The sequence below is a fragment of the Hypomesus nipponensis genome, chromosome 5 (assembly GCF_054491055.1).
Source record: "Hypomesus nipponensis isolate SF chromosome 5, ASM5449105v1, whole genome shotgun sequence".
Lineage (NCBI taxonomy): Eukaryota > Metazoa > Chordata > Actinopteri > Osmeriformes > Osmeridae > Hypomesus > Hypomesus nipponensis.
The window spans coordinates 7,798,735-7,812,500 of record NC_140365.1 but is presented as its reverse complement, the minus strand read 5'-3'; the positions used below and the strand labels follow the sequence as shown (position 1 = coordinate 7,812,500).

Here is a 13,766-nt window from a genome sequence, read left to right as displayed (position 1 = left end):
GGAATGGGAGATGTTTCTGTTAGACGGGTTGGAGAGAGAGAGAGAGGGAGAGGGGGAGAGGGAGAGAGGGAGAGAGCGGTGGGGAGGGGTTAGAGTCAGAAGAACAAGGTCATACTCTCAGCAGGGTGCCTGGAGAGAGGTGTGTGTGTGTGTTGATGGGGAGACGGGGGGAAGGGTCCTCTGCCCTGGGCCAATAGGGTTAGAATTTTATTTTGTACGTTTCTCAGGCGGTTGTTTACAAGTGCAACTATGAAATGTAGCTGGCCCTCTACTTAAACCCATGAAAAATATATGAGCTTCCCTTAAACAGGCTCCCCAGTCCTCTATGCACAGAACGGCACTTTAATTTCCTCTTTTGATAGCGTCGTAATCATTTCTGCCCGTGGGTTTTTACCTCGGCATCTGCGAAGGCAGCCCACCCCCCCCTTCCCCTCCTCAGAGTCAATACATTTTCATTTACCTGCGTTTATTACCCTGCGCCGCAGCTCCCCGGCCTGGTGGAATCACCCAACGGTGTCTCCTTAAATACGGTTCTACACGTGGTGGGTCACGCCTGGACCCCATCCTCCTCCTCCCTCCCCCTGTGTTCGCAGGCCGCACGCAGGGACGTGTTTGCTGGGGACATGTTTGAAAGGAGCTTAAGTGCTCTAAGATGTGAGCAGTGGCTGTTAATGAGATTAGCGGCGCATCCAGGCCACAGCAGAACGTGATCCAGAAACAAACCCCGGGTCTTACGGGGCTGGTGTCGAGGCTGGAGGCTGGGGCCCTGAGGCTTGGTCCTGCCTCCAGCAAGCCAGGAGGCCACCCGGCCTCTAACCTCAGGCAGTAGCCTGGAGGTGGCCGCCGAATGGAGGAACCTCCTCCATCTGTTAACGACATGCGCTGTGGTTTCTCAAAGCATCAAGCGAAAGCAACCCTGTCCTGACCCCCCCCACCCCACCCCGCCCCACCCCCTCCAAGCAGTTAACATCTGCTCTCCCGGAGTCCACAAAGATAAGGCTCTCTTTTGCATGTCAGGAAACGCCCCCCCCCCCCCCCCCCCAAAAAAAAAAAAAAGGTTTCACTGTCTATTTTGTTTGTTTGTGCTCTGTGCCCCGGGAGCCACAGTTGTACTGGCTGGAGTGCTTGGTACAGGCCAGGCCACACACAAACACTTCCCTCATCTGAACGTGCCCCCGCTGATAAGAATCAGCTTCTTAACACATCTGTGCCGGCGGCATCCAGTCAGGAACCCCTTTTGCGTTCTTCCTCCGGCATGTTTGAAAACAATCCACGCACAGCGTCGGTCTGCCATGCTGCAGATGTGACACGAAGCAGGGCTTTCCCCCCTTGGAGAGCACGACGGGAATCGCCTCTTTTCATTTAGGAGGTTGAGGGATGGCCGGCGGGAAATCAAAGGGGAACTGTGTGCTTTGTCTGGGAGTTTTTCATCCTCCGGAGCCGGAATGTATACGGACCACGCAGAAACCTCCGCGATGCAGAACTCCAAACAGCAACTCGGAACCGTACGTCAAACCGTTTCGGTAATCAAACCGTAAGAAATGACCAGATAATCAAACGGTCAAGACTTATAATAACACCGTTTGGAGGGAAACAAGCCAGGCTCCGTGAGTTGAACACCGTTTTTCCGCGTCGTAGAGACAGCTATCTTGCCGGTTGCAACCGAGTATTGTGTGACAGGCTTCTCACCTTAGAAATTGGCAGTGTTCTGTTGCTGTTTCAAGTTCGGTCTAATCTGTTCGACGTGTCATGATGAACGTAAACTAAAGACCAATTAGCTCTGTGGCTCAGCTCACGAGCCTGTGTCAGTCTGTGTGAGATTGGGAAGGGTAGTAGTCTTTCTTTGACTGCATAGGTCACATTTAGCAGTCCCTCTTCTGATCCACGACCCACAAACGGTGATCTGTGATGCCTCATTAGCAAGCAGCATGTCATACTTTGACGTGTGACTGGGAGTGATCTTGTGTTCCTGTGTTGCGCGGGGGAGATGGGCTCCGTGGATTGACTGTGTGCTCTCTGCGTGTGCCGACTTGAGCTGCCGTTTCAGAACTCTCTCAGCAGGGGGGCCCCGGGTCTGGAATATTCCCTCCCCTTTACCAGACGTTCTAGAGCAGTCTCTCAATCTGTTCAAAAGCCGTTCTGAAGGGGATGAACGGAAGCATGAGTTTTGGTCTCGCATGCAGACGCGCCAAAATAACCAAAGTCTGTGAAGGAGCAGCAGTTGTTGTTTGAGATTGTTCTCATCTCGTTGTAACGTCATCTTTGCTTCTCTCTCCCTCTCTCTCTCTCCCTCTATCTCTCTCACTCTCTCTCTCTCCCTCTCTCAGCTGAGGAGGACGGCGTGTGGGAGAGCGGCCTGTCGTACGAGTGTCGCACGCTCCTGTTCAAGGCCATCCACAGCCTGCTGGAGCGCTGCCTGATGAACCGCGGCTTTGTGCGCATCGGCAGGTGGTTCGTCAAGCCCTACGAGAAGGACGAAAAGCCCATCAACAAGAGGTAAGGCCTCCGACCTTCCACCCCGGACCCTCCCCCCCCAGTTACTGTATTCTGTTTACCAAACCACATCTCCCTCCACCCCACCCACACACCTCCACCTCCTCCTGGTGCAGAGCAGAACAGGCCCCTCGCTGTTCTGCTTTGTCACCAGAGAGTCTGGCACTACCGGCGGGGGTGAAAAACATCAACAACACCAGAGGCGGCACCAGAGTTGGCAGGTCCTGGGTTCAGCACCTGACGCTGGGTTCAGCCTGGACTCCCAACGCCGTCTGGCCCTATTGGCCCCTCTGTGTGTGTGTGTGTGTGTGTGGTGTTCGCGTGGCCATGGGTGTTTAGATCCACCCTCTCTTTTTTCTTCATATTTAAATACATGTCGTTGTGTCAGGTTGAAGCACCGCACATGACAGCCTAGTGGAGGTGACAGTCCTGAACGGAGCCCCTCAGAGCAGGGGAGAGGAGAGGACCCGCATTCAGGCTGAGAGAGAGCTGGAGAGAGATGGAGGGACAGAGAGATGGAGGGTCAGAGAGATGGAGGGACAGAGAGATGGAGGGACAGAGAGATGGAGGGACAGAGAGATGGAGGGTCAGAGAGATGGAGGGACAGAGAGATGGAGGGTCAGAGAGATGGAGGGACAGAGAGATGGAGGGACAGAGAGATGGAGGGTCAGAGAGATGGAGGGACAGAGAGATGGAGGGTCAGAGAGATGGAGGGTCAGAGAGATGGAGGGACAGAGAGAGATGGAAGGACAGAGAGAGATGGAGGGACAGAGAGATGGAAGGACAGAGAGAGAGAGATGGAGGGACAGAGAGATGGAGGGACAGAGAGATGGAGGGACAGAGAGAGATGGAAGGACAGAGAGAGATGGAGGGACAGAGAGATGGAGGGACAGAGAGATGGAGGGACAGAGAGATGGAGGGACAGAGAGATGGAGGGACAGAGAGAGATGGAGGGGCAGAGAGATGGAGGGACAGAGAGAGATGGAGGGACAGAGAGAGATGGAGGGACAGAGAGATGGAGGGACAGAGAGAGATGGAGGGACAGAGAGAGATGGAGGGACAGAGAGATGGAGGAATGGCAGCCCGGGTGAATGGGGGCCGTACAGTGGAGGCCTCGGCTTTGTGCTTTTTGTTGTTGTTGTTGTATTTGTTCTGAGAGCAGCGTCTCGCTAGTGTTGTTGGCAGAATCCCTAGGAAGCTATGTAACCACAGAAGCCAGCCTGCATTCTGGGAACCTGCCGTGTCTGTGTGTGTGTGTGTGTCTGTCTCTGTCTGTCTTTGTCTGTCTGTGTCTGTCTGTGTCTGTCTGTGTGTGTGACACAGAGAGAGAGAGAGTGTGAGAGAGTCCCATCCATGTCAAGTCCAGCATGTTATCTGGTGGATTTTCGAGAGGATCCAGATGTAGATATCTGGGGTGTTGATATGCGAGCACCAGTCCTGTCCCAGCCTTCGTAGTCGGCCTGGCAGACAGCAGGATGTTAATAGTCTTTGCACCCTCCACTCTGTGCTACTGGGAACTCTAGGGCCTCTAGTGTGCTTGCCAAACAGTAGTCCTGCTCTCGCTCGCTCACGCACTCTCTCTCTCTCTCTCTCTCTCTCTGACCAAGTTGAGGGAAACAGAACAATGGGGTTTCCTCAGTACTGGAATTCGCAGTCTCTCTCGCTCCTCCTCCCTTCAGCTCTCCCCCTCTCTCACCCCCCCCCCCCCCACTCTCTCCCTCCCTCCCTCTCCACTCTCGCTGCTCAGGCCAGGCCAGGGAGGTATAAATATATACCCTGGGTCCAAGCCACCCAGAATGCAGCCTTTCTGTTTAGGATGTTGTTGTTTTTCCGCTCCTTTATGAACCCCCTCCCCTCCCTCCCACGCCGCCCAGGGGACACACGTGTGGTCCGGGAGGTGTGACGGATATCCTCAAGACAAGTTTTGGCTCTTTGGTTCTGTAAGCCCAGATATCACCCCACGCACACACACACACACACAGAGCCCACATCCAGAAGCGAACAGGTGGTCACGTTCCAGCAGCCTCCGCGCCCTGCCTCAGCCGACGCATCCGATGCCGGCTTAAGGAAAATGACTCTGTCTTGTGTTTCCCTCCGGAAGTGGGGCGTAGGCGTCTGCTCGGTTTCCGCCGTCTCCCCAGCAGTGTTTTTTTCCCCCCCCCACCGTGGAAATGATTTAGGTTTGTCCCCAAGGAGCCGCCGTATAGGGCTGTGTGCGTCTGGGGGGGGGATGTGTCCCACAGGAACCTCCATCCAGCAGGGCGGTTAGAGCTTCTCATCCCAACACACACACACCTTTCATCATTTCCCCTTTCTCCCGGGGGCAGGTGTGTGTGCTCCCGATTGGCCGCCCAGGAGCTTGATGGGACAGCACTCGACCTCAGAACAGTCATTCAGGCCAGATACTAGACCTAGCCCGGACCTAGGCCTAATCAGAGGACTGCTCTGGCATTCAATCCAATCTGTGTCCTGCGCTACGTCACAGTCAGACAGTCGACTCCACCGGCCGTGTCCAAAACGGGCCGTCACCGAAAGGAGTCGCCAGCTGTAAGGTCTTATGCAAAGCTGGCCGCTAATTCGTGTTTTTTTTTTCTTTTCTGGAAACTTCCCCTTTCACCTCAGCTGCGACAGGCTGCACACGATGCCTCAGCGCTGAGCGTGTGGCCCACATGCGCGTACGTGGAACCCCACACAGCTGTGGCTCGCGGCGGCGGAAAGGGTGTCTGAATGGCGGCCTCTCAGTGGGATAGGTGTGTGTGTGTGCACGTCGTGTGGTGCAGCCTAGCCTAATTCTCCCGTCACTGATAAACCCGCAGACCGTCGGAAGGCGCCAGAACGCGCTCCCGTCTGCTGTTGCTATGTTGTCGTCGTCCTCCGCACGCCCTCCCCCCTCCTGTTGGGTCTGCGCGGCGTCACCGAGGGCCTCCTCATTGGAGGACGCTCGCTTGTGTTCGCAGCCCGAACCCCAAACCTCAGCGTGTTTGAAATGCTTACATCACCCCTCTCTCTCTCTCCCTCTCCCTCTCTCTCTCTCTCTCTCTCTCTCTCTCTCTCAAAAGAGAGAAAAAAAGAGCAAATTGAGTCCACAACACTCTCTCTCTCTGTCTCTCTCTCACTTTCACACAGACACGCACCAATGCACATCTCTAACTCCCTCTCCCGATCTCCCTCCCTCTCTCCTCCCGCTCTCCCACGCCCCGATGCTGTGTTTGCACGGGGGGGGGGTGGGGGGTGTGAGTGTGTGTGTGTCCTCCCACAGGTGAAACAGCACGAGGACACACACACAGGCTCCATGCTCTGTGGGCGTGTCTGCTTTGTCTGCCGCCTGTAGACCAGGCTGGAGCCCCCCCCCCCCTCAGCAGGGCGCTCGCTACGCAGCCCCGGGGGCGCGCCTCACAATCTGTGTTGTGTGTGTGTGTGTGTGTGTGTGAGAGAGGATGCCCTACTGCACTGTCGAGGCAGGGCAAAGCAGCAGCATCCATTTGTTAGGGAGACGGATGGAGGCGGGCAAGGAGGGAGACGGAGAGCGCGGGAGAGGAGGGAGAGAGCTGCCTCGTTGTCATGGCAGCAGGGCGATGCACCCTGGGACGGCAGGTTTCCAGGGGGAAGGAGGATGCCGGTCCTGGATTGGTCAGCTACAGGGCCCCCTCTTGGTGTGTCTGGCCCGCTCCACATGGGGCGTGTTCCACCAGCTCCCAGCCTACACTGCAGCCACTTCAACGCTCACCTGATCTCCTGCATTTGATTTAACAGTCGGTCAGGCGGCTGAGCGGTTAGGGACTCGGGCTAGTCATCTGGAGGTTGCCAGTTCGATTCCCGGCCGTGCCAAATGACGTTGTGTCCTCGGGCAGACTCGTTATGCAATTGGAGCATATGCTCGTGCGCGTGAATGCTTGTGTTTGACGCGCGCGCGTGTGTGTGTGTGTGTGTGGGGAGGGGCTTTTGTGAGTGAGTGTATTTGTTGTAATTTGTTGTAGTTTTTCTTCCTCTTTGCATGCATGCGTGTGGCGTGCCTGGGTGCGAGATCTACTCTCTCCTTGTGTCCCCTCCCTCCCTCTCTCCCTCTCTTTGTTTCCTCCAGCGCACCCTCTCTCTCTAATCCCTCTCTCTTTCTTTCTTTCTTCTTTTTTTTTCTCCAACACCTCTCTCTCTCTCTCTCTCTCTCTCTCTCTCTCTCTCTCTCTCTCTCTCTCTCCATCTCCCTCTCTCTCCAGCTCTCTCTCAAGCTCTCTCTCTCCCTCTCAAGCTCTCTCTCTCTCCCTCTCTCTCTCCATCTCTCTCTCCCTCTCCGGGGTGGTCAGATGGGGGGGGGGGCACCTCTCCATGCTGTGCGGGACTGAAGCAGAGAGCAGCGCATCGTTAAGTAGGACAGAGCAGGATAAAGAGACACAGCCTCCCGTCTGGGTCTGAAGCGCTAGATTTATCCCTGCACACACACACGCGTACTGACAAACAATAACGCGACACAAGTAGCCCATAATGTGGTCAACCGGCGTGGAGATGGACACGCGAGCACGCCGAGCAACAGGCGTGCCTTCACGAGAACACGCGTGTTCATGGCAGGTTTAGACCGCGTGAGAGCACATCTCTACACGACAGGCCCTGGATGACGACACCAGACAGCCATGGAGGCAGACAGACAGGCAGACCGCTAGGATGACAGGCAGGCAGAAAGTCAGGCAGGCAGGCAGAAAGCCAGGCAGGCAGGCAGGCAGAAAGCCAGGCAGGAAAGATGGGAGGGCAGGCCGACAGGCAGCTCTGTTGAACGTATCGTGTCACTGGAGAGATCCTGCAGAGCAGATAAATATGGCTCTTGAGCACAGGAAAGTGAGATTAGGCCATCAATTCCCCACCTCTCTAATACCCTCCCCTCTGTTCGCTCTCTCTCTCTGTTCTCTCTCTCGCTCTCTGTTCTCTCTCTCTTTTCTCTCTCTCTCTCTCTCTCTCTCTCTCTCTCTCTCTCTCTCTCTCTCTCTCTCTCTCTCTCTCTCTCTCTCTCTCTCTCTCTCTCTCTCTCTCTCTCTCTCTCTCTCTCTCTCTCTCTCTCTCTCTCTCGCACCAGCTGGAGATGAGAGAATAGCAACAGTCTCAACGACCTGATCCCCCTTAACTGAACAGATGCCGGAACACATCATCATAACACAGCTTTTTAGTAGCCAAGCCTCAGGAGGGAGGGAGGGGGGGGGGGGGCTGGCGTGGGGCAGCGGGAGCTCACGTCTGGTGGCATGCACAGGTCAGGCATGGGAGAATCCCCACATCTTATTTTTTGTTCTTTCCCACCACTCTGCCCTCACTTCCTCTTCGGCTCCTCCGTCCCCCCGCCCGTCCCTCCGCCAGGCATTCCTCACATTCCAATCCTCCTATTCCCATGTGACCCAGGGCAGTGGCAGAGGTGGGGGAAGGAGGAAGGGGGAGGGATATGGGGGGGGGGGGGGGGCGGTCCGAGCAAGTCGTCATAGTTAATCTGTCTGGCCTCCTGGCAGAGTCTCTCTCTCTCTTTTTCCCCTCCCTCCCTCCCTCCCTTGCTCTCTCTCTCTCTCTCTCTCTCTCTCTCTCCTGTCTCGTGTGTGTGAATGTGTGTCCCCCAGAGAGAGTGTGTGTATGTGTGTGTTTCCTGTGGACTGCTTGCGCTGGCAGCAGAGGTCGGTACGTGGTGTGCAGTTCACCTCAGAGAACATCCCTGCATGGCTGCACCACCAGCCCACATCCCTGGAGAACACCACCTTCTGCTAGGCCTGCTGTGCGTGCGTGCGAGCGAGTGCGCGTGTGTGTGCGCAGAGCGCTCCGGCAGCAGGATTAGGGAGATGGGACAGCCTGTCAGAAGTCTCTGTATTCAAAGGAAGTACTCTGGGTGTATCTCTCTCTTGTCTTTCGCCCCCTGATAGAGAGGAGAGGCTCAATTGGATTTTTCTTTTTCCCCCTGTAGGTTCTCTCTTCATCCTTTTTCTCTCTCCTCTCTCTCCCTCTCTCTCTCTCTCTCTCTCTCTCTCTCTCCACCCCCTTCTGTCTCTTTCTCTCTCTGTGACAGCTCTAAGCTGACATGTATAAAGTAACACCCTCCCTTCTCCATTTGTGGCTGAGGGAAATCAATGCCAAGTAATATGGCCTTGTGTGTGTGTGTGCGTGCCTCTTTTATAGTTAGTTTAATGTACTGCCGCTCCTCCAGGGTCCTGTGGTACAGCCGTCTGACAGAGCTTCGTGTGTGTGTGTGTGTGTGTGTGTGTGAGAAAGAGAGAGAGGGAGAGAGAGGGAGGGAGAGAGAGGGAGAGAGAGAGAGAGCGAGAGGGAGAGAGAGAGAGTGAGACTCACTCATGATGGTAGTATGACATACAGTAGGAGGGGCATGATGTCACCCTGGGATCATCACTGATGATCGCTCTCCAATGATGCTCCTCAACATAGATCAGGGCCGAGGGATCAGTGTTGGACAGGGCACCGTGTCGTAGCCGGGGGTAACCAGCAGCCTCCCCCCCCCCCCCTCCCCAGTAACGCTGTGTGAGCGTGACGGGTGGTCCCCTCAGAGACGGTACAAGATCAGCTCATTTGACCTTGGATGATGTCATTGTGTGTGTGTGTGTGTGGTCCTGAGATACAGCGCGGCAGTAAAGAGACTGCGTGTGTGTGAGGAAGCGTGCTCCAGCTGAAGGGACGGCCTCCCTCCCTCCCCAGTTCCCATTGGATGGTTTCAGTTTCTGTTCACTACAAACGGTGTCTTCCGTTTCACTATCTATACCTACAATACGATACCTGGCGTGTGTGTGTTTGCCCACGGCTGTCCAAGCCCGTTTGGCAGCGCCGGGGACAGTGTGCGGGCCCCTGCGTGGCAGTGATAGATCCTGACTGCCACCAGGTCATCCCTGCCCTCTGTCACTCTACAAGTGCCTGGTGGCCCTTCTGGCACCTCATTTCCCTGGCTGGCACGCCTGGCAGAAGGCAAATGACCCCCCCTCCAGGTGCCTGGCACAGACCCAGTTCCTCTCTCTCCACTCTGGAAGGTCTTACTGGATGCTACGGGATATTAGGGCCGGCAGGATTTGCATTTTTGAGAGGTAGTCAGGCAGGTTGTGTCTGTTTTGGATTCAGCCGTAGGTTGAACCGTGCACACAAACACACCTGGACACACACACACACACACTTGTTTTACCCTCACACTGTAACCAGTACAAGCAGCACCCCCATGAAGGAAACCCGACACTTCCTGAGTGTTGGAACAGGGCTCTAGTAGCTGCTAGTTTTCCTCTCCTTGTCTCCTCTCCTCGGACAGAGGGAACAGGGTGTTCTCACCCCGCCTCACACGCACCGTCTCTGTTTACCTCTCACGGCCTGCGCGCGCTCGCGCGTGTGGAGGGGGCTGGCCGAGAGGAGGGGGGGTGATGTTTGCAGAAGAATTGAGAGCTTCCAGTGTGAGTGGCCGGCCGTGAGCCAGGACAATAGGAGCGCTGGGGGCTCGTCGACCACACCCCCGCCACTGATGTGATGGTGCTGCACTTTTCTACCAGTGCTCCAGCTAAATCCTGTCTGTGTGTGTGTGTGTGTGTGACACAGTGGTTAGGTCATGTGCTGCTGTTTTTGTATTCGGAGGGGAGAGAGGGGTTGAACTGGGGGGGGGGGGCGTCAACACCTGTGGTGTTGTCCTGGTGGACGTACTGGTTTTTCGACACTTGGTACAGCGGGTTTGGATGCCCAGGCCGTGCTGGGGGTCATGTGACTGCTGAACGTAGTGTGCGTGCGTGTGTGGGGGGAGGGGAGTTTGTTGCGTGAGGGTAAGTCAATGATGAGGCCGGGAGTTGTAGCCTGTGTGCAGGTCTACAGTATTTAGAAAGTCAGCTGGCCTCCCTCCCGCCCGCCCGGCCTGTCTCAGCCAGCTCATCTCTGCCTGGCTGTAGTCTAGACCTGCTCTCTCCCTCGTGCCCTGGTGCCATGGCAACAGGGGGGGGGGGGGTTGGAGGGGGTGGATCACATGCCATGCTCTGTCTCCAGCCCCTCCCCTCTCGGCTCTCACACCCCTACAGGTGGTTGGCTGAGCTGGCAATGCCCTGGAGGCCTGCACTTTGTGTGTGTGTGTGTGTGTGTATCTGTGTGTGTGTGTGTATCTGTGTGTGTGTGCTGTCTGACTACAGGGGTGAGGTGCTTACTACCTTCATCGAAGCAGCCTTGACTCTACACACACACACACACACACACACACATGCCATCGCTGCTTAACCCAGAGTTCCTGGGTGGTCTTGTGACACACCTTGCCAACAAAGCCCTCTCTGCTCTTGAAGTGCCGATGGACGGCCCTGTTCACGAGGCCTGTTTCCACTAGTCCACTGCAGCCCAGTAGGAACTGACTGTGCACAGTACACTGTCACTAAACAGCCTCTTTAACTGGCCTCGTTTACCCCCCCCCCCCTCCTCCCCCTTCCTTCCGTCGTTAGCCCGACAGGCCCAAGGGCAGGGAGAGGCAGGCAGGCAGGCAGGCAGGCAGGGGAAACCAGCCAGCCAGAGTGTCTCCAGCCAAGCAGCCTGTTCTCCAGAGAGCGCTTCGCGAGGCTGTCTCCACCGGGGGTCTGTGCGACGCTGTCTTTACGGCCTCCACCAGCCTCCATCGGGGGAGGGAGGGACACGCCTCTCTCAGACTGCCGGAAAGGTGACCGCTGTCAGGAAGATGGTGGAGGCTGGTGAACAGCCCTACTGTCAAGCTGAGGTGGAACGACCTCTCATGTACAGACCGACATGCTCTGTAGAGCTGTTGTTGTTCTCTCTCTCTCTCTCTCTCTCTCTCTCTCTCTCTCTCTCTCTCTCTCTCTCTCTCTCTCTCTCTCTCTCTCTCTCTCTCTCTCTCTCTCTGCCTTTCCGTGTGCCTCTCTCCATCTGTTCCTCTCTCTGTGTGTGTCTCTCTCCCTCCCTCTCTCCTGTGTCTGTTCTCCCGCCGTGTGTCTTGATGATATATTATTAGTCCCTAAGTTCTTCTGCTCCTTTTATTCTGCTCCTTTTCTTTCCTTTAATCCTCTGCAGCAGCGGTGCCAAGCGGGAGGGAGGGAGGGAGGGTGGCAGGGAGGGAGGGAGGGAGGGAGGGAGGGAGGGAGGGAGGGAGGGAGGGAGGGAGGCAGGGAGGGAGGGAGGCAGGGAGGGAGGGAGGGAGGGAGGGAGGCAGGGAGGCAGGGAGGGAGGGAGGGAGGGAGGCAGGGAGGCAGGGAGGGAGGGAGGGTGGCAGGGAGGGAGGGAGGGAGGGAGGGAGGGAGGGAGGGAGGGAGGGAGGGAGGGAGGGAGGGAGGGAGGGAGGGAGGGAGGGAGGGAGGGTGATATTTGCTTAACTAAATCCTCAGAGGAGACGCTCCTCTTTGATCCACTCCCAACTTCGACTCGACCGCTTTCATTTGGTCGTCTGTCAGGTGGCCGCTCGCTCGCCCGCCCGCCCGCTCGTGTGAGTGTGTGCCAGCCTGCGTGTGCCTGTGTGTGTGTGTGTGTGTGTGTGTGTGTGAGAGAGAGAGAGAGAGAGAGAGAGAGAGAGAGAGAGAGAGAGAGAGAGAGAGATAAGCGACAGAAGGTGATGGGTTAGTCACAGTGCCCTATGTCTTACTCATCTTTGTCTCGCGCTCTCTCTCTCTCTTTCACTCTCATCCCTCGCTCCCTCGCCGCTCTCCCCCGGGTGGGCGTGGGGCTGGCGCGGGCCAGGTGCGCCTGTCGCCGCAAACCCGGCGCAATTGGCGTATCTGCCCGGGGCGGGGCCTGCTGCTTTGACAGAGCGCCAGGGATCACCCCGTTGTTGGCCACACAAAACGCAACACCCAGGAAGACAAATCCAAAACACACACAGCGTAGTACTATACCTGCCCATGTTCCCGTGTGGGCCGATGTTGGCATAACCACTGCGTGGGTGAAGGGAGGGGGGTTTATAAAAGGCTTCTCTTTAAGCTGACCAAGGCCCCGTCTCATTTGTTTAGAGTGTGATTGGCAGGATTAGCGGAGCCTCGGCTCGTCGAGGGAGATGGAAGCTCGCGTCGCGCGGGCAGACTTGGTGTGTTCCTGCGTTCCAGCTGGTGGTTGGATCTGCGCGGCCCGTCTCGCCTCTCGGCGCTGTGGTTAGCAGGCGTGCGGCGCGAGCCTTCTGACCCTCGCCCCCCCCCCCCTCTCGGAAGGCTTTGTCATCCAGCGAACGGGGATGGAAGGGCTAGCCTTTCCCCGGTTCACCTCACAGGGGCTCACGCTGTAATGACTCACACTTTGTCTTCTCTCTCTCCCCCTCTCTCTCTCTCCCTCTCTCTCTCTCCCCCTCTCTCTCTCTCCCTCTCTCTATCTCTGTCTCTCTATCTCTGTCTCCTTCTCTCTCTCTCTCTCTCCCCCTCTCTCTCTCTCTCTCTCTCTCTCTCTCTCTCTCTCTCTCTCTCTCCCTCTCTCTCTCCCTCTCTCTCTGTGTCTCTCTCCCTGTCTCTGTCTCCAGTGAACACCTGTCCTGCTCCTTCACCTTCTTCCTGCACGGGGAGAGTAATGTGTGCACCAGCGTGGAGATCAACCAGCACCAGCCAGTCTACCACCTGGGGGAGGAACACCTGACCCTGGCCCAGCAGTCCTCCAGCCCCTTCCAAGGTGAGCCCAACACACACACACATGCACACACATGCACAAAGTCACCCCATGTTGGCCTCCTCCACTACCCACACCTCCTTCCCCTCCCCCTTCAGTTGACCTGTCCTCCTCTTTCACTTCCCGCTCCCCCTCCCTCACTTCCCACGCCCCCTCCCTCACTTCCTGCGCCCCCCTCCCTCACTTCCTGCTCACCCTCCTTTACTTCCTGCGCCCCCCTCCCTCACTTCCTGCGCCCCCCTCCCTCACTTCCTGCTCCCCATCTCTCGCTTCCTGCGTCCCCTCACTTCCTGCGCCCCCCTCCCTCACTTCCTGCGCCTCCCTCCCTCACTTCCTGCGCCCCCTCCCTCACTTCCTGCTCCCCCTCTCTCACTTCCTGCGTCCCCTCACTTCCTGCGCCCCCCTCCCTCATTTCCTGCTCCCCCTCCCTCACTTCACTTGTGACCCCCCGTTTCTTCCACCCCTCCCCCCGTCTGGGGTGGGGATATCAGGGAGATATCGCTACACCAGGCAAGAGCTCCACTGTGGCTTCGAGACACTTCCTCTTCTACCTCCACCATTTCCCCCCCCCCCTCTTTATCCCCCCCCTCCCGATTCCTAATAACCAATGATCTTTTTGTCCATTATAACTGATCAGGAGTGCACTGAGGGAGGGGGAATCTCCATGTACTCCCTATCTGTCTTTCTCTCCCTTTCTCTCTCTC

General features: G+C 56.8%; 1 protein-coding gene across 1 annotated transcript in view; it reads left to right on the top strand.

The window, feature by feature from the left end:
* med13a (mediator complex subunit 13a) overlaps positions 1 to 13,766 on the top strand; it is a 53,377-nt gene that overhangs the window by 13,705 nt on the left and 25,906 nt on the right. The window contains exons 3-4 of the mRNA XM_084698330.1: positions 2,328 to 2,496; positions 12,920 to 13,065. Of these exons, the coding sequence (XP_084554456.1) occupies positions 2,328 to 2,496; positions 12,920 to 13,065 (315 nt within the window). The remainder of the gene's footprint in view (positions 1 to 2,327; positions 2,497 to 12,919; positions 13,066 to 13,766) is intronic.